The sequence below is a fragment of the Salvelinus alpinus genome, chromosome 1, assembly GCF_045679555.1.
Source record: "Salvelinus alpinus chromosome 1, SLU_Salpinus.1, whole genome shotgun sequence".
NCBI classification, from domain to species: Eukaryota; Metazoa; Chordata; class Actinopteri; order Salmoniformes; family Salmonidae; genus Salvelinus; species Salvelinus alpinus.
In genome coordinates, this window is record NC_092086.1 from 74,651,531 (window position 1) to 74,678,364 (window position 26,834).

General features: G+C 42.5%; 1 protein-coding gene across 10 annotated transcripts in view; it reads left to right on the top strand.

Annotated features, from left to right (window-relative positions):
- LOC139548022 (glutamate receptor 4) overlaps positions 1-26,627 on the top strand; it is a 168,009-nt gene extending 141,382 nt beyond the window's left edge. For 3 of the 10 annotated variants that reach the window (XR_011669622.1, XR_011669660.1, XR_011669689.1), the window contains 5 exons: positions 2,337-2,535; positions 5,656-5,903; positions 9,294-9,408; positions 12,966-13,414; positions 24,276-24,414. Coding sequence is in view for 4 of the 10 variants with exons in the window: in XM_071357519.1 (XP_071213620.1) it covers positions 2,337-2,535; positions 5,656-5,903; positions 10,232-10,346; positions 12,966-13,103; positions 24,276-24,440 (865 nt within the window). In the remaining 6 variants the exon portion in view is untranslated. Of the gene's footprint in view, positions 1-2,336; positions 2,536-5,655; positions 5,904-9,293; positions 9,409-10,231; positions 10,409-12,965; positions 13,415-24,275 lie in introns of those variants that run through there. The other 7 variants (XR_011669624.1, XR_011669666.1, XM_071357519.1 and 4 more) reach the window with 7 other exon arrangements.
- The last annotated feature ends 207 nt before the right edge of the window (positions 26,628-26,834 follow it).

Sequence of the window (26,834 nt, forward strand, 5' to 3'; positions counted from 1 at the left end):
TTTGGCTAAGGTGTATGTAAACTTCCGACTTCAACTGTAGCTCTGCTATTATTTTATATTATTTTATATTGTACATCACATACTTTAATCTTAATTGCCTGTCCACAAACACACAACTCATGCAGACATCAAATAATGAAAAGTATGTGTATGGTGAGTCACTCGCACGCGCACGCACACACACACACACGCACGCCAACACACACTCACGCACATCCATGTCACAAGGATGTTAAACCAGGGTCATGCTGGTGCTGCCGTATGGCAGCAATGACCCCTCCATTGATAACGACCCTTTCTATCCCCCGCGCCTTCCCCCAGTTGGCTCTGGCCCATCAGGGTATGCCAAGTCTGTCACCATGGATGAAAGTCACTGGAGTCACCTCAGATCAACGCAGACTGGGGATAGCGAGAGAGAGAGAGGGGGAGAAAGTCCCCTAGCTCTCTGTCCTCAGACACAGCTGCTGGCCTCTCGCTGCCAACGGGAGCAAACCTTACGAGAGGGAGGAGGAGAGAACGAGAGAATGGAGCAGGAGATAAGGAGAGAAAGAAACAGGGAGACAGAAAGAAAAAGGATGAGATAGAAATAAAGGGAGGATAAGAGATAGAAAGAGAGAGAAAGAAAGGGAGGATGAGAAACATAGAGCGAGAAAGAACAGGAGACAGAGAGCGAGCGAAAGAAAAGGTGAGACTGAAAGCAAGAGTGCTTCCCCTGAAGCCCTGTCCTTTTCCTTCTACCTTTTCCAGTCTTTCACACTGAAGCTGTGGAGGATAGTCCCAGGATTACAGAGAGAGAGAGAGAGCGGGGAAGAGAGAGTGAAGGAAGAGGGTAAGGGACATAATGGGAGGGAAACTAGAGAGATAAAGAAAGGAGAGAGAGAATGATGAAGGTGGAGAGGGAGAGTACGAGAGAGGGGGAGATGGAGAGAGTACCAGAGAGAGAGAGTATGATGAAGGGGGAGAGGCTTGTAATCTGTATTCAAATCCAGAGGCAGAGTTAACAGAGTTTATACGTTAACTATTCTACAGCATAGCCTTCTGTGTACAGTTAAACATGCTTTGCTGCTGCGGCTCTCGGGTTGGTGAGATCTTTGCTGTGTGTTGGGCAGGGGGTGTGTGTGTGCATGCATGTGTGAGATTGTGACTGAGACACTGGGACAAGTTGGTGGCAGGTGCTAGGGATAAGACTAGAAGGGGACACAGTGTGCCCTGTCCTAAGCGACAAGGGGAACAGGGGTAGGTGATGTGGAGACACTATAGCTGGCATTGACTGAGGTGGAATCTCCCTTTTTATACCCTTTTCACATTACTGAGCAGAGCTGTACTGCACTGGCCTGGGTGAACATCCACCATAGTCGCCGCATGCTGGAATGAAAGGTTCAGGTCGGCACGGAAGTGACGGTTTGGTTCAGGTCTGCATGTGTGAAATAGTCTGAAAAGGCTATTAGTTTGATAAAACAACAGGAACTGAAGGGTTTTCATAGAGCCTCTCTCTCTGTGTTTGGTTCACACCAAGGGGGGAGAGAGAATGTTGTTTGTTCACTCCAATGCACCATTTTGTTTAAGATTCTCCTCACGACCTTCCCCTGCTCACTCGAGAGTCGGTGAGTTATCTGTCTCCCTTGAGCCAACAAACAAGACGAGAACAGAGCTGAACAGAGGGAGCTCTGTGTGATGTCGTCAGCTCTTTTCATCCCACCAATAAACAGAGAGAAAGAAAGAGAGAAAGAAAGAGGGACCACAGCGTTGGTTGACACACAAACGCATTGGGTTTTAATGAGCCACTTTGCCTTAAGGTCGATTTGAATATGGGTTGGATGATGCTGTGTCCTCTCAGAGCCTGTTCCATTGGATAAGTCCTTCGTTTTTTTTAGATCTATAATTTTTGTGGGTTTTTATTTATTGAGGAAGGACAGTTAAGGGGAGGCAATAAAGATTGCGAGTCAGAAGGGCAGTGGACTGGATTTGAACCCGACTACATGTGTGACATGTGTGGCAGGGTTAGCCGCTCTAACTGCTTTACCACACAGGTTACCGATAACGTTGTCTGTAATTCACTCTCACTACTTGATATAGTTTGTGGATTTGTGTTGATTCATAATTATTTTTTGTTATTGATGGACTCTGCGCTCTATCACACCCCCTACTCTCCTCACTCTTCTCTTTTCCTCGCCATGCTCACTCTTCTCCTATTCCTTCACTCCTTCTCATTCTCACCTCCTGCTATGACACCCTTATTCCTCTCCATCCTATCCTCCCTCCTACCCGTCCTCTCCCTTCTCCCCTCCTCTCCCTCCTTTCCTCTCCTTCCTCCTCTTCCTCCCTCTCTTCCCCAGGTCTCTATCTGGGCGTATCGTGGGTGGTGTGTGGTGGTTCTTCACCCTCATCATCATCTCCTCCTACACGGCCAACCTGGCTGCTTTCCTCACAGTAGAGAGGATGGTGTCGCCCATAGAGAGTGCTGAAGACCTGGCTAAACAGACAGACATAGCCTACGGCACCCTAGACTCCGGCTCCACTAAAGAGTTTTTCAGGGTGAGTATAGTACTGGACTGGATACAAGCTGTGTCTGAGTTCTCATATTATGCCCTTGTCCTATTTCATAGACTATTTGTGTATGTAGGAATAAAATGTTTTAGCTAGTAGCTGCGTCGTTCCACGAAAAGTGCCTTTGATATTTTAAGACATAATTGTGCACCAATATTGCATTTTAAAAGCCTGTTATATTAAATTAAGTGACTTTAATATAGACCACATGGATAATTCAATTAATCTGATTTTTAATATAAATAAAGGATATCTGAAGTGCCAAAATTCTGCATTTTGACATGTCCCTCCGTCAAACCTGTGACACTTCTAGGAAGATTTCAACCACTTAATCCCCAAATGTATCTAAGTTTCACCATCATTATAACGTACTAGTTATTTTGTTGCTTTGGCAGTCATTTCTGCAGATTAGTGATTCATTTACGTCTGACCCTCATTTTAAGGTCAACCCTGTTACATGAATTGAACTCTTTTATTAATATGGTGAAACTCTTCCTTTTAAAATATTTCTTTCACAAGCTGGTTCTACTCTTTTTGGCAATTTTCAGGTGGAAAACTGAGAGGGTCGAGCATTTTTTTTTAAATTTTTTTTTAAGTATTATTATTTCACCTTTATTTAACCAGGTAGGCTAGTTGAGAACAAGTTCTCATTTACAACTGCGACCTGGCCAAGATAAAGCAAAGCAGTGCGACACAAACAACAACACAGAGTTACACATGGCATAAACAAGCGTACAGTCAAAAACACAATAGAATATAAATTTAAAAAAGTATATATGCAGTGTGTGCAAATGGCGTGAGGAGGTAAGGTAATAAATAGGCCATAGTAGCGAAGTAATTACAATTTAGCAAATTAACGCTGGAGTGATAGATGTGCAGATGATGTGGAAGTAGAAATACTGGTGTGCAAAAGAGCAGAAAAGTAAATAAAAACAATATGGGGATGAGGTAGGTAGATTGGATGGGCTATTTACAGATGGGCTATGTACAGCTGCAGCGATCGGTTAGCTGCTCAGATAGCTGATGTTTAAAGTTAGTGAGGGAGGTATTAGTCTCCAGCTTCAGCAATTTTTGCAATTTGTTCCAGTCATTGGCAGCAGAGAACTGTAAGGAAAGGCGGCCAAAGGAGGTGTTGGCTTTGGGGATGACCAGTGAGATATACCTGCTGGAGCGTGTGCTACGCGTGGGTGTTGTTATCGTGACCAATGAGCTGAGAGCTTTACCGAGCAAAGACTTATAGATGACCTGGAGCCAGTGGGTCTGGCGACGAATATGTAGCGAGGGCCAGCCGACTAGAGCAAACAGGTCGCAGTGGTGGGTGGTATATGGGGCTTTGGTGACAAAACGGATGGCACTGTGATAGACTGCATCCAGTTGGCTGAGTAGAGTGTTGGAGGCTATTTTGTAAATGACATCGCCGAAGTCAAGGATCGGTAGGATAGTCAGTTTCACTAGGGTATGTTTGGCGGCGTGAGTGAAGGAGGCTTTGTTTGCGAAATAGAAAGCTGATTCTCGATTTAATTTTGGATTGGAGATGTTTAATATGCATAACACGTCAACCCTCTTACCCATAGATAGACAGGCTAGAAATGTTTTATAAATTTCCCCTCTCCAAAATGTACACAGTTCCTAAACAATTTCAATGCAATTTTATGACTCAAAGAAGTGTCTTCAACTCTAAGGTACTTTTTTGAACTCTCCTAGCTGAGCCGTGGAGGAGTTAGAGCAAGCACACTTGTAGTTGTTTCATTTGGAATGCAACCCTGCATTCTTATCGTCACACAATTACTGTTATGGGTTACGCAACAACAAAAAAACGGGTACATTATAAATCTCATTCTGGGTCAGGTCGGCATGATTTGAGTGCTTGTCCTATTGCCAACGTGACTAGCTAAGTAATGAAATACAATCTTACAGTGGTAGGCTTTCACAAGGCAATTCAAAGAAACAGATGGTAATTTTGGTGTGCATAGAAGGGTAGCATGAGTGCATTCAGATGCATGTGCCCTGCACATTTTCTTCTCTATAAAAAAACACTGGCTCAATCTGTTCAGAACAACCCAGGGTATGGCGCCATGTCATCTTGTAACTGTACATCAAACACTGATCATAAACGTTGACACTGTATATGACATGAGTTTTATGATATGGAAATGTGAAGTGCACATTTGGACTCACGGGTGTTTGGCTTGCTTGTATGACATACAAGATGACATGGCATCATACCCTGAGTTGTTCCGAAACAGAATGAGCCAGTGTTTGTTTATAGCGAAGAATGCACACGCACCTGAATGCTCTCATGCCTCCTTTCTATGCGCACCGTTTCTTTGAATTGCCTTGTGAAAGCCTAACACTGTAAGATTGTATGACATCAAAGCTGTCTTGATTATAATCCTCAGCATCTCATCTTTCAAAATACATTGAGTCATCTTCATTTACAGCATTTCCCCTCACTCAGACAACAACAAATGTGCAATTACCGGGAAGGATGGGGTAATCTTCTTGTCACGTGCGGTGCTCAAGTTCAGAACAGTTGTCAGTCAAAACCAATACAGCGCTGTGAAATGCAGAGCCAGAGCTCTGACGTCATGTACAGCATGTTACTGTACAGTGCTTATTAGTGCCCAAATCGGAAATGTTCAACTCGTACGTGGGTACGAATGTTAAGGGCTACCCTCTTGAGATGGGAAAACATGTTTTTGTTATGAAGTTGAACATGTGCTTATGACAGAAAGTTTCTTTTGACCAAGTTACACTTCTCAAAAGGCTCCGAATTGGTGGAACGACCCAGTTACTAGTAAGAAATATATAGTATGAGAATGCAGGGTGAGTAGTACTGGACTGATCAGCTCTGACACACACAAACACACGCATGACACCATACTGATCAGATCAGTCAAGCACACTCGTTCACTCAGGGAGGAGTGTGTTTTTACAGTAACTGTTTTCAGTCAACACTCGCTCCTCCACCAGTAACTCTGTACTATACGTTAACCCCTCCATGTCCTCGTCTCTACTTGGCTGTGCTCTTTCTATGCTCTCTCTCCACCCTCCTCCACCTCTACTCTTCCTCCACCCCTCCCCTGATCTGCCCCAAACCAACCACAGAGGTCAAAGATCGCGGTCTACGAGAAGATGTGGGGCTACATGAAGTCGGCCGAACCGACTGTGTTTACCAAGAACACCCAGGAGGGGGTTGTACGTGTGCGGAAGAGCAAAGGGAAGTACGCTTTCCTATTGGAGTCAACCATGAACGAGTACACGGAACAGCGGAAGCCCTGCGACACCATGAAGGTCGGCGGAAACCTGGACTCCAAAGGATACGGAGTGGCCACCCCCAAGGGTTCACTGTTAAGGTGGGTGGAGTGGTATAACAATATGTCCAAGCTGTGCGTGTTGTTATGTTATTCCACCTTCCCTGGCGTGCTGCCTGAATATGTATAGTAACGCTCATATAACGCTCATGTAACACTTCTTTTTTTGTTAAGTTTGAGTTATGGTGAGTTTGGTTTGGGAATTTTTTTTCATGATCATGAAGGTATAGGTGGTGGCTTTTACATTTGTTTGGTGTGGTGTGGCGTGGCATGCGGTCATGGCAACCGTTGGTTTTGTTGCAGCTCTACTTTCTTGTTGTCAGGTAATGTTTGTGCTGCTTTGTGTTGGTGTGCCAGTAGGAGTCAAAACAGCATGTTGATAAGCCTTAATATTATTCTTAAATATTACTATGACCAATGTTGCAGAATTCTGTTAACTTTCCCCAAATTCCTGGATTTCCTGCTTATTCCCTCCGGAATCTGTGAATATCACGAACTGGAATTTCTGGAAAACCTGGGAATTTGGGGAAAATTACTGGAATGTTGCAACCATAACTGCATTACATAGGCAATAGAGTGCTATTTGGGACGCAGACATAGTAAGTTTCATATGATGTTGGGATATAAGTGACGTGAATGCTCAGTCCTGTCTAACTTGCCTGGACTCTAGAGCTGATTTATACACACAGTGGAATTTACAGGCCTGCCGAAAAATACAATATCATTCCCACTCACCACGGGGAGTTAGTTTCACTTCGCCAAAACTAGAAACTCTCATCTATCAAAAGAATGGGAGCAAGCTCATACTGAAAGGAATTGAAAAATGTAATAGAGCCTAGATTGAGTGTGTGTGTGTCTGTGTGTGCGCACAGTAGCAACGGTTGTCAAAATTGATAAAAGGTTATAAACACGGTTCTGATAAATGTAACAGATGCATAATGGAGTGAGATACTCAATGCTATTAGGATAAACCAGATCTAAATCAACTGGATTATAGCAGTGTGTTTCAGCAATCATAACATCAACAGGAAAATGTGCTTTGTACAAGCAAGAGACTGTGCATTGGTTTTCTTTTTAAATAAATTGATCTAGCAACAATTATGTGACAAGTGAACTAACACCTCACAAAAACAGGAAAATAATGGCTGGAAAGTGGGTAATACTGAGGCGGGCTGGGCATGCACCTTGCTTGGAACACATGCGCGCGCACACACACACTATTGCACTAAACTCATCTGAATCCAACTCCAGTCCTGTAAATTCCACTGACGTGCTTCTCTAGAAGGCAACACCATGGGTTTGCAATGTAAACAACGACTGGTACTGGATTTACCCACTGTTTTCAGCAAGAGGAGTGACTGACAGATCACAGTAGTTCCAGATGGCGGCCATTTTTATTTTGTTCAATTATCAGTCGCGTTCCCCGGCTCAGAAGTTGCATGCATCAACCAATGATTGCGTGTCACGTCATCAACAGACAGATTGCTGTGACGTACGATGTGGCTAGCTGATACTTTAAAATACCTATCCATCAATGTTCCCTCAAATTTTTTGGGGCACTGAGCAAATGTTAGGTCTTGTGAGCGAAAATGTTGGAACTTCCGGCGTGCGTTTACAGTGAACACAGGCTGTACCCTTGCAGTTTTAGACAGTAGCCAATAGGCTATTGTGGCAATTTGAGCATAATGTAGGCCAACCAACAAAACCAATGGAGCGAATCCCATAATATTTTCACGTGGAAATAGCTTTTGATTTCTTTGATATTGCCTACAGTAGCCTCTATGTGGTGTTCAATACAGGCTTACATTGTATGAGACTTTTAAAAACGTTTTTACATTATGAAGGGCTTGACATTAATTCATGATTTTTATACTTGGTCTGTAACACTGTGGGCCAAATAGGTGACTGTACATTGCATTGTCTTGTGCTGTATAATACAATGTATTATTATTATCATACAGAGAATTAGACAATGTAGGCTACCCCTCTGCCTATAGGCTTATTTGCATATTCCAACCTGTCTCAAAATGCAACACTGCCCCTTTAATTAAGACATAAGCTTTTTACTTGAATGGCTTTTCAAACACAGATTGAAATGTAGCCTACACATTTTGTAGGAAGCAGTAACTCCCCATTGTTGACCAATACTTATTTATAACTCCGCTAATAACTCGCTAACTAGCAAAGAATATGAACAAATGTGCAACAGGCGTGGCCCTGTGCTCTGATCTGAACTGATCTGAAAGCACATTCACTCACGGGTGGCTCTGCCTACAACAAAATCACAGACTCGTTCTTACAAAGTTCGATTTGTTTTGTTTTGTTGCATTGAAAAGGGGCTGATATGATGTTGATTCGATCGCAAAAAAAACGTTGATCTATATCGTGCAAACTAATGGGACGAACTCGGTGAAGTTCAGTCTCTTGTGTCTCTGCGCAGCCTGGCATTTCATCTGCGTGGCAGTCCTGGAGGAAGTGCGCGGCCACGCACTCGCGCAGTTTAGAGGGAACATTACTATCCAGGCGTTGTAAGATCGGGCATGCATCAGCAATGCCTGGGCAGAGGAACCCGCCCACTATCTTCTGTCAGTCACTTCTGTGGTTGTCACCATGGAAACCCACAAATCAGCATGCAGAGCGGCTATGATGTCAGACTAAGCAGCTATTTCACAAGGCATTAACCCTAAAGTGACCCTAAAAAGGTTAAACAAGGTGACGTTTAATTATATTTTTCTTTTTTTCTCATCAGCTTTTACTGAAATATTTATTTTAATAATGTTGCTGTCAGTTAAGCTACATTTCTGTCTCTCATTGTCGATGTGTACCTGATATTCCTGAAAAGTACAGTTGAAATGCACTGAATGCTTTGAATGCACGTGGACAAATCTCTCTTGATGCAAGTTTTACTCCTCTGAATCAAAATATATATCAAAATGATGTTACTACACAATCTTTTCCCTATGGGCACTACATAGGGAATAGGGTGCTATTTTGGACACACATATGTGTAATGGAGTTTAACCATCAATCAGGTCATGTTCAGAAAAACAAAGGCCACAGGGATACAACCAAGGAAATAAATAGAGATTTAAGTTTAATTTACTTCAATTTAGTTTCCTTGGATCAAACTCTGAAGTGAACCAAGTCCCAACGAGAGGTTTGTCCGTTCTGTATATGAGGGTCCTATCTGTGGGGCAAATACTAACTTCCACTTAAGTCAAAATGATAGTCTCAAAGTGTCTTAAGTGGAAGTTCTTGTTCACCTGTGTGTGTATGGAGGGAGGGTGGGAGAGGGAGTGAGGGTTTATTGTTACAGATAGAGCATTAACACACCCCTATTTCCACCCTTGTCCCCCCCTTTCCCCCTCCTATCCCCAATTGGATGCTATCGACTCACCTTCACTCACCCAAATATGTTTTATGATTTTCAAGAAGCGCAGTTAACCTGGCAGTGTTAAAACTGAATGAACAAGGCCTGTTGGACAAATTGAAAAACAAGTGGTGGTACGACAAGGGAGAGTGTGGCAGCGGCGGAGGTGGCGAGAAGGTTAGCCATCCTTGTGTCAGCCCCATGCCGATTGGGTAAAACTGTTCTCGTGGTAACAGGCGCATCTGCCGGGGCGACACCCATCGTGTGACCAACAGTGGCGTTGTGATGTGCCACAGTGGCACATATTATAGATCTGGACGAGTTGAGAGCGATTACTGTCAAACCACAAATATTCGCTTTTGGTAGATGTTAATATTGTTCACCGATTTGTAACCTAAACTTAAGTGAATAATTTTTGAAGATACCTTGAAGTCAGTCATATTGTGTAGTCCCACTAAACACTACATTGTGCATGCCATAAATGTACAGTATCTTATGGCAAAACGTGAAGTTGTCCTTCACGGGGCTCACTTTGACAAAGAGATGTGTATCTCAATATGACTTCCATAGTTAAAAAACTGATAAATATATATATTTTAATTCTGTTGTTTTTTATTGTTGTTGACTTTGGTACAGAATTCAGCCAATAGTTGTAGCTTCACAGTAATAGCCTCCGATTGGTTGTTGAGAAATAGGCCTCGGCAGTATGTGCCCGTTCCAGAAAGCGATGCAGTGGGGGCCCCATGTATATTTCTGTAGTGCTCAGCCCCTCAGGCACCCATAAACCAACCCCCTAGCCCCCTCTCCACTACCACGAGCATAGAGACATGTAAACCAATGGGGCCCCTGTCTCCGTCACTTTCAGCTGTTAAGTGCTCTGTATGGGCTCTTTACATTTTTGACTGAATAACATAAAATAACATGTCCTATGATGTTATTTATGTTATTTCCCCCCCTGACCCCTCCCCGACCCCTCGACCTCACACGTGCGGTTTCGAAGAACTCCAGTAAACCTAGCCGTGTTGAAACTGAGTGAATCAGGCGTCTTAGACAAGCTGAAAAACAAATGGTGGTACGATAAGGGCGAGTGTGGACCCACGGCCTCAGGAAGTAAGGTCAGTCTCCTGCAAGTCCTGGGACCACACCTCCTCACTGACTGTTCTGTCACACTGATGAACCCCACCGCAAACAGACAGATAGGAAGATAGGCAGACAAGCATGGAGGCAGGCAGGTAGAAAGGCAGGTAGGAAGGCAAACGGGCAGATAGAGTCAGGCAGACAGACAGGCAGGCAGGTAGACAGGTAGACAGGCAGACAGATAGGGAGGCAGGAGAGCAGGCAGGCTGGCTGACACACACATACACACACAAAGATAGGACAGAGAGACTTAAGGCGTAGCCTGAGGGATACAATACATCACACTAGAAGGCATGCTAACAATTCAGTGGTAGCAGCAGCACAGCAATGTATGAAATGGTGAGACCTGCAGGATCACATTGATATGGTTGTCACCTGTATCTGTGCCACACTTAGCAGTGTATACTTAGTAGTGCACTTAGCAGTGCATGTATTAAAGTTGTGCAGTTGTAATGTCACGGCAGATTATTAGTATCATAGAAGTAGAATGAGTGGAACAGGCATGGAACCTCTTACCTTGACTGGTAAACTCTATTATATTTCTATGATTAGTATGCCAGTCATTATAGCCCACTCTAGAATGGTTCTAGTAAGTTTATCCATTGGGCAATACTCAATCCAGTAAAGAGAACTCCTGCCTCAACAAAGCAGCATGTAAATGCCTTAGGGTCAAAAGTACTTGTCAAGTGTATTTCCTTGTCATGTATAATTAAAAAGTAGATCTCAAGTTTTGAAGACTTTTTCGAAAGTTCTCTCTCCCACACTCCAATCAGCAGTAGATAAGATGCAAGGCAGCGTTTCGTAAAGTCTCGAACCTAAATAGATTCCTTTTGAAAAGGAAGCCTCCCCTTTAGGATCAGGCGACTAACCTGAAAAGTGGGATTTAAGAAACGTGAAAGAGCTGCACCCTTTGTCTTAAATCACAGCCTCTAATTACACAATGACTATAAGCAGCGATAACAGAGGGCTAGGGAGCTACTTGAGAGTGGAGACCAAGGACATTTTTAACTGAGTCATTTAGGTAGCTAGTGAATTTAGAATAATTGTTTTCCTCCTTAATTGCTGTAAAAATGGCATAGTCACACTTTATCAAGACACCATTAGATTGGTTGGCATGGGAACATCATGGTGATATCAGCTGTAGCGGTAGCCACAGAGCTGAAAGCAAGAGCAGGTGTGAACTGGAAAGTGTATATACTGTATGTGTGTGTGAGTTTGGCAAAGTGTGTTTGTGTGTGTTTTAGATTTGTCAACTATGTATTTGTGCACGTGTGTTGTAATGTGTAATATAATTGCCTGGTACAGTGAATTCGGAAAGTATTCAGACCCCTTGACATTTTTCACATTTTGTTAGGTTACAGCCTTATTCTAAAATTGATTCAATCATTATTTTCCTTCATCAATCTACACACAATACCTCACAATACCCCAGAAACAGTTTAGATTTATTTTCTTCAAATTTATAAAAAAAAAAAAATGAGATATCAGATTTATGTAAGTATGCAGACCCTATACTCAGTACTTTGTTAAATTACCTTTGGCAGCGATTACAGCCTCGAGTCTTCTCGAGCTTGGCATACCTGTATTTGGGGAGTTTCTCCCATTCTTCTTTGCAGATCCTCTCAAGCTCTCAGGTTGGATGGAGAGCATTGCTGCGCAGCTAATTTCAGGTCTCTCCAGAGATTCAAGTCCGGGCTCTGACTGGGCCACTCAAGGACATTCAGAGACTTGAGTGACTGGGCCACTCAAGGACATTCAGAGACACTCCTGCATTGCCTTGGCTGTGTGCTTAGGGTCGTTGTCCTGTTGGAAGGTGAACCTTCGCCCCAGTCTGAGGTCCTGTGCGCTCTGGAGCAGGCTTTCATCAAGGACCTCTACTTTGCTCTGTTCATCTTTGTCTCAATCCTGACTAGTCTCCCAGTTCCTGCCACTGAAAAATATCCCCACAGTATGATGCTGCCACCACCATGCTTCACCGGAGGGATGGTGCCAGGTTTCTTCCAGACGTGTCGCTCGACATTCAGGCCAAAGAGTTCAATCTTGGTTTCATCAGACCAGAGAATCTTGTTTCTCATGGCCTGAGAGTCCTGTAGGGGCCTTTTGGCGGGCTGTCATGCCTTTTTACTGAGAAGTGGCTTCCGTCTTGCCACTCTTCCATAAAGGCCTAAATGGTGGAGTGCTGCAGAAATGCTTGTCTTTCTAGAAGGTTCTCCCATCTCCACAGAGGAACTCTAGAGCTCTGTCAGAGCTCAATTTCGAGTCTCATAGCAAAGGGTCTGAATACTTATGTAAATAAGGTATATCTGTTTTTTGTTTTTTATAAATTTGCAAACATTTATAGAAACCTGTTTTCACATTTTCATTATGGGGTATTATGTGTAGATTGCTGAGGAAATTGTTTTATTTAATACATTTTAGAATAAAGCTGTAACGTAACAAAATGTGGAAAAAGTCAAGGGGTCTGAATACTTTCCGAAGGCACTGTATATATGAGTATGTATGTGAGTATGTTTGCATGTGTGTGTGTTCTCAGCCCCCCACCACCGCCACGTCTCTGATTGCCTGTCTGCCCTGTGTCTCTCCTCCAACCGCCCCAGGACAAGTCGTCTCAGGCCCTGTCGTTGAGCAACGTGGCGGGGGTCTTCTATATCCTCGTGGGGGGCCTGGGCCTGGCCATGCTGGTGGCCCTCATTGAGTTCTGCTACAAGTCCCGGAACGAGGCCAAGCGAATGAAGGTGGAGGCACCGACGTCTGAACACCACCACCCAAACCACCACCACCTCCCCCACCACCTAACCCCTAGCAGCCCCCACCCCAGCTGCTCCAGCCCCAGAACAAGCCCTCAACCCAGTCACAGTCCAGGCTACAGTCCTGGCTATAGTCCCGGCCACAGCCCCAGCCCTTCCCCAAGCACCCAAAACTTAGCCACGTGTAGTGAGGTTTTCGACGGTTACGGAAGCAATGGGGATGTTAAGATATAATGCTGGTACAGGAATAGCCCCTTCCACCCCCCACCCAACCCTCTAGGCCCCCCTCCTATGGTACTGTAAGTTGAACCTCCCTTATTGGCCACTAGCTAGCTTGCCGTGCTGCTGATTGACTGTGTGGCAATGCTTACTCTAATTCTTCTGCTTTGTGATTAGCTTGTTTGTGGTCATGTGACGTCCTTGTCTGTCTCCTGGCTTCCCAGTGGGGGCTTTAATATGGCCGCAGCCGCTATTGTCTGTTTGGCTGCAGACAATGGGCTCTATTTTAACAAACCTAACACAATGGTAAATCTTAGCACTTAGCACTTAGCGTTATAGGTTCAGGGTTGTGCAGAAATATTTTTGCTATTTTCACAACTGAATAATGGACACAGTAGCTGGTGGTGGCAAAAGGCTGGATTTTGATGAATAAACCAGTTGTAGGTGTTTCAAGGCTTGGCCCCTCACCAATTAGAACGTGCTCCGTATGTGGTTGCTTCAAGTTGTGTATTTATGGTCTTTTATGTATTGCATTGTCATCAACTCCAATTCAAATGTTAGTCCCTTATAGCCTAGTTCGTTAAATATGTTTGCGGCCTTTGATATGGCATTATAGACTTAATACAATAGTTTAGAGGAGCTTGTCTTTGGTTTTCGGACGAGGGGCACTCTTTGAAAATGGGGATGGGTAACCTTCTTAAACAAGCGAAATGCAGGTATGTAAATTGTGAATAATGAAAAAGCATTAGGGTAAAAACGATGTTGCTTAACCAGCCTTGACCAAGGGGACGGTAGGTTATGTTTGGTTTTTAATCAAATTAAACAAAATGGGGGGTGCCAATCGTTTCTTATATTTCTAATACGAGATTCACCGGCACAAAAGGCACATATTTTCTTCCATGGGCACTGTGAGTCATGGCTACATGGGGTGCGCTTCCGCTCTCAAAATCCATGCCATTATCAACTGATTTGCCATTAAGAACTGCTTTTTATAGGTCTTAAAACTACCCATTAGAGCTGCATGAAATTGTCACCTTTGCACTTGTTTTTAACCCCTTACTCTTGTGGAAATTAGCATATATGGATAGGGCTACATTGAAATGTTTCTTACAGAAAAATATGGAAAGCATATGCATAACCATGGTAGCAATTAAAAGGGTATAATTTGGAGATTATGGGAAAAAAATATTAGACTAAAGGTGAGAACACAACAGTTTTCCTGACACAAGACTGAATCCAAATATTACGCTGTTGATTTTATGTGCGTTTTACATTTACTGTACTTTTCACCGCATTTGTTGATAACGAAATCTGAAAATAGTCTGGATACATTCAGTAACATGATAAGAATATTCTTGAAAAATGTGGGGTAGGTGCAACATAAGAAAAAAACATTGCAAGGGTTTGAGTGAGAGGTCTAACTAGAGTTTCCAAGTGGGCCACACACCTCTCCAACGTGTGCACAGTTCCTAAGTAATTTCAATGCACTTTTATGACTCAAGGAAGAGTCTTCAACTATAAGGTGCTTTATGGAGCTCTCCCAGCTGAGGAACTAGAGCAAGCAAACTTGTAGTTGTTGTTTTCTTTGGAACACAGCCCTGCACCCTTGCCTTTACACCATTACTGTGCTTGTTTACGCAATCCAAAAACTGTCCACTATAAATCACAATCTGGGTCAAGTGGGCATAATTTGAAAGCTTGTTCTATTGCCAACATGACTAGCTAAATTATAAAATATGATCGTACAGTGTTAAGCTTTCACTAGGCAATTCAGAGAAGTAGACAGTCATTTTGGAGCGCGTAGAATGGAGTCATGAGTGCATTCAGATGTGTGGTCCGAGGCAAATCTTATTCGCAATAAAACAAACATAGACTCATTCTGTTCAAGACACCCCAGGGTATAACGCCATGTCATCTTGTAACTGTACATTAAACATAGTGATCATAAACATTGACCCTGTATATTACATGAGTTTTATAGTATGGAAATGTGAAGTGCACATTTGGACTAACGGGTGTTTGGCTTGTGACATCAAAGCGATATTTATTATCGTTATAATCCTCAACTTCTCATCTTTCAAAATACAGTGGTACCACTTTGGTTTCATAAGTGGTGGGGACATAACCTGGCTGGGGGTACTCCCCCAGAATTTTTTGTGGCATGTAAAACTAATTTCCTGCATTTTTACACAACCCAATATGCAGACTCTATTTGTAACAAAATTAAGCAATAATGCACACAGTCATCAAGCTAGGTAAGAGATCATTATTAAATATGTTTAAGTGATTCGTAAGACTGCACTAGATCAAAGGTAATTCAATAATAGATATTGTGTTGCACCTTTAACAAATAGCCTAAAAAGTTAACTCTTGAAAAAAGACAGACTTTAGATTATTTATTAAGACATCCTCTATATCAAATTTCAGCCAGACTGACCAGCCAGCCCACATACACCTCATACAGTTGAAGTCGGAAGTTTACATACACCTTAGCCAAATACATTTAAACTCAATTTTTCACAATTCCTGACATTTAATCGGAGTAAAAATTCCCTGTCTTAGGTCAGTTAGGATCACCATTTTATTTTGAGATTGTGAAATGTCAGAATAATAGTAACAGAGAATGAATGAATAATAGAGAATGATTTATTTCAGCTTTTATTTCTTTCATCACATTCCCAGTGGGTCAGAAGTTTACATACACTCAATTAGTATTTGGTAGCATTGCCTTTAAATTGTTTAACTTGGGTCAAACGTTTCGGGTAATCTTACATAAGCTTCCCACAATAAGTTTGGGGAATTTTGGCCCATTCCTCCTGACAGAGCTGGTGTAACTGAGTCAGGTTTGTAGGCCTCCTTGTTTGCACACGCTTTTTCAGTTCTGCCCACAAAATTTCTATGGGATTGAGGTCAGGGTTTTGTGATGGCCACTCCAATATCTTGACTTTGTTGTCCTTAAGCCATTTTGCCACAACTTTGGATGTGTCCTTGGGGTCATTGTCCATTTGGAAGACCCATTTGAGACCAAGCTTTAACTTCCTGACTGATGTCTTGAGATGTTGCTTCAATATATCCACATAATTTTCCTTTCTCATGATGCCATCTATTTTGTGAAGTGAACCAGTCCCTCCTGCAGCAAAGCATCCCCACAAAATGATACTGCCACCCCCGTGCTTCACGGTTGGTATGATGTCCTTCAGCTTGCAAGCCTCCCCCTTTTTCCTCCAAACATAACGATGGTCATTATGGCCAAACAGTTCTATTTTTGTTTCATCAGACCAGAGGACATTTCTCCAAAAAGTATGATCTTTGTCCCCATGTGCAGTTGCAATCCGTAGTCTGGCTTTTGTATGGCGGTTTTGGAGCAGTGGCTTCTTCCTTGCTGAGCGGCCTTTCAGGTTATGTTTATATAGGACTCGTTTTACTGTGGATATAAATACTTTTGTACCTGTTTCCTCCAGCATCTTCACAAGGTCTTTTGCTGTTGTTCTGGGATTGATTTGCACTTTTCGCACCAAAGTACGTTCATCTCTAGGAGACAGAACGTGTCTCCTTCCTGAGCGGTATGATGGCTGCGTGGTCCCATGGTGTTTATACTTGTGTACTATTGTATGTACAGATGAACGTGGTACCTTCAGGCGTTTGGAAATTGCTCTCAAGGATGAACCAGACTTGTGGAGGTCTACATTTTTTTTCTGTGGTCTTGGCTGATTTCTTTTGATTTTCCCATGATGTCAAGCAAAGAGGCACTGAGTTTGAAGGTAGGCCTTAAAATACATCCACAGATACACCTCAAATGATGTCAATTAGCCTCTCAGAAGCTTCTAAAGCCATTACATAATTTTCTGGAATTTTCCAAGCTGTTTAAAGGCACAGTCAACTTAGTGTATGCAAACTTCTGACCCCCTGGAATTGTGATACAGTGAATTATAAGTAAAATAATCTGTCTGTAAACAATTGTTTGAAAAACTACTTGTCATGCACAAAGTAGATGTCCTAACTGACTTGCCAAAACTATAGTTTGTTAACAAGAAATTTGTGGAGTGGTTGAAAAACGAGTTTTAATGACTCCAACCCAAGTGTCTGTAAACTTCCGACTTCAACTGTACATTAACACACAGAAAAAGCAAATCATTCATATAATTAATCTCATTGGACTACTAGTACTGTAGAGCTCTTTTTACTATTTTTACAATATAGCTGGGTCGACGCGTCCTGTCTCTAGGGGTCCACCATCCTACAGCGCCTCAACACACCCCACTCAGCTTTAGGACCTTAGCGAAACATTCATTATTGGATTTGGGTCTGTTAAGCCAAGGCCAGAGAGACAACCCACAGGACGGCAGACCAATAGGGGTATGACTGAGCAGCCCAACAGCTAGGGATTGCCTAAATAGGTATCTCCTCTGGACATGTTTTCAATACAGGAACTCCTTTAGTCGTACTGTATTCCATATAAGGCATCCAGACCTTATGAAAGTTGCCCAGTATACCCTTAATCTTGTAATAAATCAAATATAGTGATACATAACTTGACATTGTGGAAGGATAACCTACCTTCCAATTAATGGCAATGCATTACTTAGCCGCTATAAATGCTTTGTTACACAATTTCTATAGATAAGTCTCCGGTATCAACATTTCCAAGCAAACAAAAACAGGGAGAAGGGAGAATATGTAGACATACTGAGATAAAAGAAGACACTCTTTGCCAGAATTCAGCCAGCCTTCAGAAGAACATAACATATGCAAATATATGTCCCCTTTTGTGTTTTACACCTCCAGCAGAGGAATTACATTTCTGCGTGCATGATATTCAGTTTCACTGGCAAATAGTATGTTCTATTGATGGTCTTAAACTGCAGTAATTTATGTCTGAGATGATATGAACATGACTGGGCATTCAAACATATCTGTATCCAGCCATTATCATCAATAGCTTCTACAGTGGCTTGCAAAAGTATTCACCCCCTTGGCATTTTTCCTATTTTGTTGCCTTGCAACCTGGAATTAAAATAGATTTTTATAGGAGGTTTGTATCGTTTGATTTACACATCATGCCTACCACTTTGAAGATGCAAAATATTTTTTATTGTGAAACAAACAAGAAATAAGTTTAAAAAATGTCAAACTTGAGCGTGCATAACCCCCCCCCCCCCCCCCCCCCCAAGTCTATACTTTGTAGAGACACTTTTTCAGCAATTACAGCTGCAAGTCTCTTGGGGTCTGTCTCTATAAGCTTGGCACATCTAGCCACTGGAATTCGTGCCCATTCTTCAAGGCAAAACTGCTCCAGCTCCTTCAAGTTGGATGGGTTCCGCTGGTGTACAGCAATCTTTAAGTCATACCACAGATTCTCAATTGGATTGAGGTCTGGGCTTTGACTAGGCCATTCCAAGACATTTAAATGTTTCCCCTTAAACTACTCGAGTGTTGCTTTAGTAGTATGCTTAGGGTCATTGTCCTGCTGGAAGGTGAACCTCAGTCCCAGTCTCAAATCTCTGGAAGACTGAAACAGGTTTCCCTCAAGAATTTCCCTGTATTTAGCGCCATCCATCATTCCTTCAATTCTGACCAGTTTCCCAGTCCCTGTCGATGAAAAACATAGGATGGTGTTCTCGGGGAGATGGGAGGTGTTGGGTTTTCACCAGACATAGCGTTTTCCTTGATGGCCAAAAAGCATAATTTTAGTCTCATCTGACCAGAGTACCTTCTTCCATATGTTTGGGGAGTCTCCCACATGCCTTTTGGCGAACACCAAACGTGTTTGCTTATTTCTTTCTTTAAGCAATGGCTTTTTTCTGGTCACTCTCTCCTATGGAAAGATACTCCAATCTCCACTGTGGAGCTTTGCATCTCCTTCGGGGTTATCTTTGGTCTTGCTTGGTGGTGACCCTTGCTTAGTGGTGTTGCAGATTCTGGGGCCTTTCAGAACAGGTGTATAGACTTATGTGACAGACTTTATTTAACTAATTATGTGACTTCTGAAGGTAATTGGTTGCACCAGATCTTATTTAGGGGCTTCAAAGCAAAGGGGGTGAATACATATGCACGCACCACTTTTCCGTTTATTTTTTTTCATTTCACTTCACCAATTTGGACTATTTTGTGTATGTTCATTACATGAAATCCAAATAAAAATCAATCTAAATTACAGGTTGTAATGCAACAAAATAGGAAAAACGCCGAGGGGGATGAATACTTTTGCAAGCCGCTGTACCAGGTCTTCCTCACATTTTTGTTTGACATGTTTTGTGTCATCGGGAAAGCCTCTATAAATCCTTGATACAGTTTGGAAATCTGACCCTGCTGAGACCCCTGCCACCATCTGATCCTCCTAAAATGAGGCATGACAAAGAATTATCTTGGTGTACATTTATACATTATATTATCCAAGAATTTAATCAATGGTTCAATAATTGAAATGACCATTACTCTCAGATCCCAGACTGTAGCTTTAGCTGCTGTCCTGTAGCTACTGTAGGGCTACCCATCTTTTTATCATTCACTGATATTGTTAAAAAATTCACCCGAGCTCTGGTCTTCCCTGGCTGTCTGACCCTGCTGGGACCCCTGTCACCATCTGATCCTGCTAGACATGATGAGCAAAATGTTGTGTACTGACTGCACTCAAGGGCTGCATTCCTGCAGGATGCCTTGCAGTTGGCATTTTTCATTTTTTGCTGCAGGCGGGAGCGGGCGGTCAGACAGATGACTTTGGGATGAAAATATTTTTGTTGTCCCACAGATTATTTGGAAACTGTCATCCTTCTGCTTTGTATGCGTTAGCCTACCTATTGTAATAAAAGCACATATTTTTCGCATTATTTATACACTCAAAATTCGCTGTTTCAACTTCAGTAGCCTACCTCTCCTAGTTGGGCGTGAGAGTTCAAGTGCGCCTAGTATGTGTGGTCTCATTGAAATAGAGTAGGCTGCCCACATTGGCAGAGCATCACGTGGCAGTTAGTTTACTATAGTGTCTGCATATAAATATTGATAATGGAAAGAAGTGGAGGGCGCTCAACCAACGTGAGTCGAAGTTCAATCAAAAAATGTCATCATCATTGAAAAGGAAAAGGCACAATGCACACACAGGTTAGGCTACTATGGTGAGCAAGCGTTGCGCCTTTTCATTTTCAATAAGTATCGATTACCCATTTATTTGTCTCTGCCTGCAAATCGTCCTCCTAAAAGGTGACCGGTATCCTATAGGCCTATGCAATACATAGCAAGTGTTGCTGTCATCATTCTTTCTGCTTCCAGTTCAGTAGCCATACCTGCGAGATCAGGTGCGCGTGTGGTCTCAATTAAATAATAGGCTATAGCCTATGCATGGGCGGTGAAGCACGGAGCAGTTATCTTTCCAAGGAAATGTACTTCCTAAATAGGCCTATGATTAGGCTATAGTTTACTACATTGCCTCGGAATAGGCCTACATATTGATCGGTCTGAAAATCTTCCCACTCCTAAAAGGTAGGCTATAAACATAGCTCGAGAGAAAGTGCAAGCCTCTCCAACTCTGCTCTCTTCAAACTACATCTAGTATATTGGCTGATATAGCCCAGTAATACAATGTAAGGGCCATGTGAGAATCTCTGGTAATTTAACCTATTTCTTAAGTTCTTTTTGTACATTTGATATTGGCTATAGGCCACAAAAATTGCTGGGACCATGGCTGCCAAGTGAGCTGTGTCACACATAAGCCTAAAATAACATTGCGGGACTGCAGTTGGACCAGTTCTTGCGGTAGCGGGTGGGAGTCGAACAAAAAGCCAGCAGGTGGGGATGAAGAAATCAGTCCTGTGCAGACCTCTACTACTGTTAACAATGACAGTGAAGCCTGTAATGTTAGAGCTGTTTATTACTGTGTCCGTGTGAAAAGTAGGGAATTAGTTAGGGAAACTGGCAGATCAATAACGTTACATTGTCATACTGACTAATAAAACTCGCATTGATGTTCTCTGACATTTTTTCAGTGCAATCTTCAAACGTTTAACTGATGGTTTCATTGTTTGATTCATGTCTAGTGTGATTGAGGCAAAAAGAATAGCTAACATTAACCAACTTTTGGCCAGCTCTCTCTCTCTAACAGTATATCAACTGGCGAAAGCTAGCCAAGTTAATTTACTTCTGTTCTGAAATGGGACAAAACAAAGGCTACAAAACATTTCCATACAAACAACAGCTGTCCGATAGTAATAATAACCACCTTATATTTCTATCTGACAGATAACTAGAGGCTAGAGCTGACATGGCTGTGGTTGCTACTAGCTAGCGTAGCTCATTCATTCACCTCAGCCGAGACGGGATGAAACATTAGCTAACGTTACATGTCAGTTACAATACTACTGAGCACTGCAAATAAACACTAGTTTAGTTTTTTTCTGTTAAGTTAAACAGCAGTTACCTCGCCAGCTACATCAGTCAACTAAAGAGTAGCCAGTTTCTGCTCTCTTTTACAACTTGGTGAAAGAGCACAACACATACACACTAAACTATGCTCAACTCTCCCGTGCTAGTCCAGCCAGCCTTCCAGAAGCTTTGCCTTCACACAGCCTGTCAGCCCGCTCTGTGGTGTCCGCGTGGTCCTAAATCCAGCCACCTGATCACTACAAATAGCCTACCCGACCGCTCTGAGGTGTCCTCATGGTCCTAAAGCACACCCTTGCCGTATTTTGTGTCACATTGCAATGATAAAACTGGGGGGGACAAAAATGCAATTTCAGAACGTGGGGGTGACATGACCCCTCCGTCCCCAGTGAAAGTTGCACCCGAGTCCTTGTAATTTACAGCATTTCCCCCACTCAGATAACATAAAATGTGCAAACTAGCGGGTTGGATGAGGGCAACTTCTTGTCATGTGCAGTGCCCAAGTTCAGAATGGCTGTCAGTCAAAACCCATACAGAGCTGTGAAGTGGAGACCCAGAGCTCTGACATCATGTATAGCATGTTACTGTACAGCCACTGTGTTCTAATTTAGGTACTTATCCGTATCCAAATAGTCAATTTTCAACCCGTATACAGGTACGAGTGTAAAGGGCTACAGACACGCCTCAAATATCGCCACCCCTCTCCCTCAGCGCAAGCGAGCTCAACGTTAGACATGCAGGTAAATTGCCAAACCTGGCATTAGGGCTGGAAAATGCCAGTTTTTACATGATGAAATTGCTAACTAATGAGCATTTGACACTTGCGTCTCCTTAGCACCAGCCAAAAATAGAGCCCAATGTCTCATGCTGTTGACTGACTAGTGTTAGAAATTTCCAGAAACTTTCCCCAAATTCCCAGATTTTATAGAAATCACAGGTGCAGGAATCCCTCCCCGCTTATTCCTCCCTGATTCTGGGAATGCTCCTACCGGGATTTCTGGAAATCTGGGAATATCAGGGTAGTTTCCCAGGCTTTCCAGATATCCCAGTTCGAGGATTTCCTGTTGGAGTATTCCCTCCCTGCTTATTCCTTCCATGAATCCTCCAAACAGAATTTCTGAGAATTTTGGAAAATCTTCCCAGATTTCCCAAAAATTCTCAGGTTTTCTAGTAATCCTAGTTGGAGGATTTCTTCCCTGCTTACTGTATTTCCTCCTGATTCCGGGAATCTTCCAACCTGGATTGTTTGGGAAATGTTTCTGAAATTTCACAACCCTAACTATGACACCCAGGCACTTGCTCCTCTGTCTAAACCAGAAGGGAGAACCACAGGTTTTAATGAGAAAACAGCACCATGCACACAAAGTTAGATAAAGCAATATAACACTGTACATTATTGGGGAGTTAAAGCCTAAAGTAAGTGGAAGATAACTGCCCCTCTAAGAGTTATATTGATTTGAACTCTTATCTCTAAGATATTTCCCTCGGGTCCAGAGATATTAGACTTGCAGATCTACAGTCTCAGTCTCAGTATGTGTCTGACGTGGTTATGTGTCCCCTGTTGGTGCTCTCTCGGCTCTCTCTTTATTCCCTTTACTGTTGCTTGGTCAGCTGCCCTGTGGTCCCTCACCCACACATGAATCATCCATTGTCTAATAACCATAGTAGTCAATGGAAGTCGTGTATTAAATGTACACATAAAGCGGCGTAATATGATATTATTATTGAATGGCCCTGATGGATGTCCTGTAATTATGTGGTGTGAAGTTGGATGTAGTTTCTGTACGATATTCATCCCCAACATTACCCATCTTCATGATGATTCCTGATCTTAGAGCTTTTAGCGTCATTTTGTAGTGTGGCAGGGTCCGAAAACCCATACTAGCATCCTAAATAGTAGGCCGTTTGAGTATGTGAAAAAATTAAGTTTTATAGTATGTGACATTTAGAAAATTGAGTATGCTTTAAATGGCCGGACGTCATACTAATTTCGGCTTCTCATGTAGTATGAATGAGTTGTAACCTTTTCAGGAATTTCACACCCACAATGCATTCAAACCGGATTAAAAGGAGAGCTTCGAGATTTGATAGTTCTCTGAAAGTAAACCAAAAACTAATTGAAGATTGGAAATAAGACGAGAAAATATTAAGCTACGGCCATGGCATACTGCATACTTTTTACTAAACATTACGTCACAAATAGTATGCGACGATGAGTACATTTTATGCAGTTTAGGTATGTAGTACGCTAGTATGAGTATTCGGACATGGCCAATGTCTATATGAGCTGACATGTTTTATCTGTCCCTCTCTCGCCTCTTCTTTCTCTCTCTCTTTCCACCTTGCTCTCTCTCTTTGCCTCCCCCTCGTTCTTTTCCCCCTCCCTCTTTCTCTATCTGTTCCCCCCCGTCTTCGTCTTATTTTCATCTCTTCTCCCTACCTCCCTCTCCACTTCTCACTACCTCTCCCCTCTCTCTGTCTCTATCTCCCCTATCTCTCTCATTACCCTTCCTCCCCCCACTCATGTCCCTCTCTTTATGTCCCCCCCACCCCCCCACCACCTCCCAGCTGACCTTCACAGAGGCCATGAGGAACAAGGCACGCCTGTCGATCACAGGCAGCGTGGGGGAAAACGGACGCGTCCTGACGCCTGACTGTCCCAAAGCGGTCCACTCGGGCCCCTCACTCCGCCAGAGCTCCGGCCTGGCCTTGGTCTCCTCCGAGCTCCCGTGAAAACCAAAAACCTCCAAAGTGCCTTAAAAAACTACCTACCCACAACCACCATATACCACAAAGACACAGGACAAGCACCACCCTAACCGGACACCACTATTGTCTGGGAAGAGAGGGACTATCTAACATTGTGGACGTTTTCTAATGTAGCAGAGATGGGGACTCTAGTGAATTTGTGGTCATTTTAGAAGGATTTCTGTGGAAAAGTACAATCTGGATTTTCACTGTGGTCACGCTGGGGCGTATTGTAATCATGGTGGCGTTTTCTGGTGCAGAGGTGGAGATTGCATCTGACATGTTCCACTCAAGACCCTGTACCAAGTTACCATACCTCGCACTGGCGAAGGAAGAGGAGGAGGAAGAAACGAGAGTCAAGTGAAAATGAAAAGTAAATGACCAGAAAACTGTCAACTTTAAACGTGTAACTGAGTATCTCTGGGTTGCTGACTGTGAATTGGCAAACTGAATCACAATCAAAAAGTGGACAATATTTATTACCAGTTGAGAACAGTGTTTGAAAGACAACTGTCAGTCAACAATTCACTAAATATAAATCACTGACATCATGAGGCGGAGTGTCCCCCGGTGTCACCATGGAGATAAAAAATATTATTATTAATGAACTACAGTAACTCTATTGTTAATTAATATATGATAAATAAACTGTGAAGATTTAGTAAATATGTATATTCTGTGAAGACAAAGCTAAAGAAAAAATATTTGCGGTACATAGAGGAGACTGCATAACATGCTTGCTTTTTAAACAGATGTAAATAGCTGATTCGGTAGTGGACAGAGGACTGTTCTCTTTTTGTAAACATCTTTAAAGAAATAATTCATCGCAATAATGAATAAGACGTTTGAGGAGAGACATTGAGACAGTGTTTTATTTCTTCGATGTTCAGTACACAGAGTACTGTGTTCAGAAGATAGAGTGCTGAACATTCATGCTCAATGTTCCATGGGTATAGTATCAACTCTGCCCATCCAGATACCTGTTCCCTACATATTAATATATTCAGCGATGAATGTGAACTAGCCCCACCCAATCCTCTAGCCCACCCCATCCTCTAGCCACACCTCCTCACTGTGCAGTCGTAGACCAGAAAGTGTCTCATAGACCAAACTTTACATTTAAGCCCTTTACTTGCGTTTCCGCTGTCAAAATTGAAATATATATCGTTCGATAGATTTTTATGTAACGAACAAATACATAAACTATCCGTCTCCTGGTTTTTCAGCGTTTTTTTTCAACGTTCACGGCTGTTGAACGTCTCTTATCTGGGTAGATATTTTAGATAATTGTGTGTGGAGAGTATAACGCAAAAATGAAATGTGAAGTGAGAAAAAATTGAATTCTCATTGCTATATTATTTTGAGAGTCAAAGTTATTTCCTATACAGTATTTATTAATAAAAAATCATGAAGAAGAAGACACTGTTTGTATTATTGAGCCATGGTCAAAGCTTTGGTCCTCTTGGGCCCCAACACTGTGGATCCTCAGTAGCAGGCTGGACAATATAGCAGAACATATGATCCCCTCCCTCTCATTGAAGTTATTAATGCATTGTTTGCAGAGGTCTCAACTCATGGCTGATGGAAGGACAATCTCTGGGCCCGTTGGCCGCAATAGGACACTGACTTTTACTAAGTCATCCTTTTGTCTATTTCATTTTCAACTTTTTCCCCAAAACCTGCTTCTGCTATTGTCGTTGTCGGACAAATGTGTGCAATGTTTTAATTTGCTGCCCCTATCTTTTGCCCTTACACACATACACGTACACATATATATATTCATCCAGTCCGTACACACACATCAGTGGAGGTTGCTAAGGGGAGTACAGCTCATGATAATGGTTGGAATGGAGTCAATGGAATGGCATCAACCATCAAACATGTGGTTTCCATGTGGTTGATATCATTCTATTGACTCCATTCCAGCCATTATCATGAGCCGTCCTCCCCTCAGCAGCCTCCACTGACACATATACACAACATGTACACACACAAGCACACACACACACACACACACACACACAGACTGGAGGAACCTTATTGCGTTGAGAGAATAAACCAGCTAAAATATTTCAGGCCATCTGTTTTGGTCCTGCCATATGTCTGTAAAATTTAAATTAAACCATTCAAATCTTTTTATTTTGATCTTTTTTGGTAAAAAGGAAATCCAAAGGCTTTGTCACTGTGTCTTCATTGTGGACAGGGTGAGAGGGTTCTGTGTTAAGTGGATGAATGTACTTGAGTGTGTATGTGAAAAATATTTTATATAACCCTGTATCACACTCATAGGGTGTGATTCAATCAAAGGTGCATTGTCGACTGTCGGGGAGAGTATATTTAAAAGTCATATCTGCATCATAAATTATGTTTTTACAATAA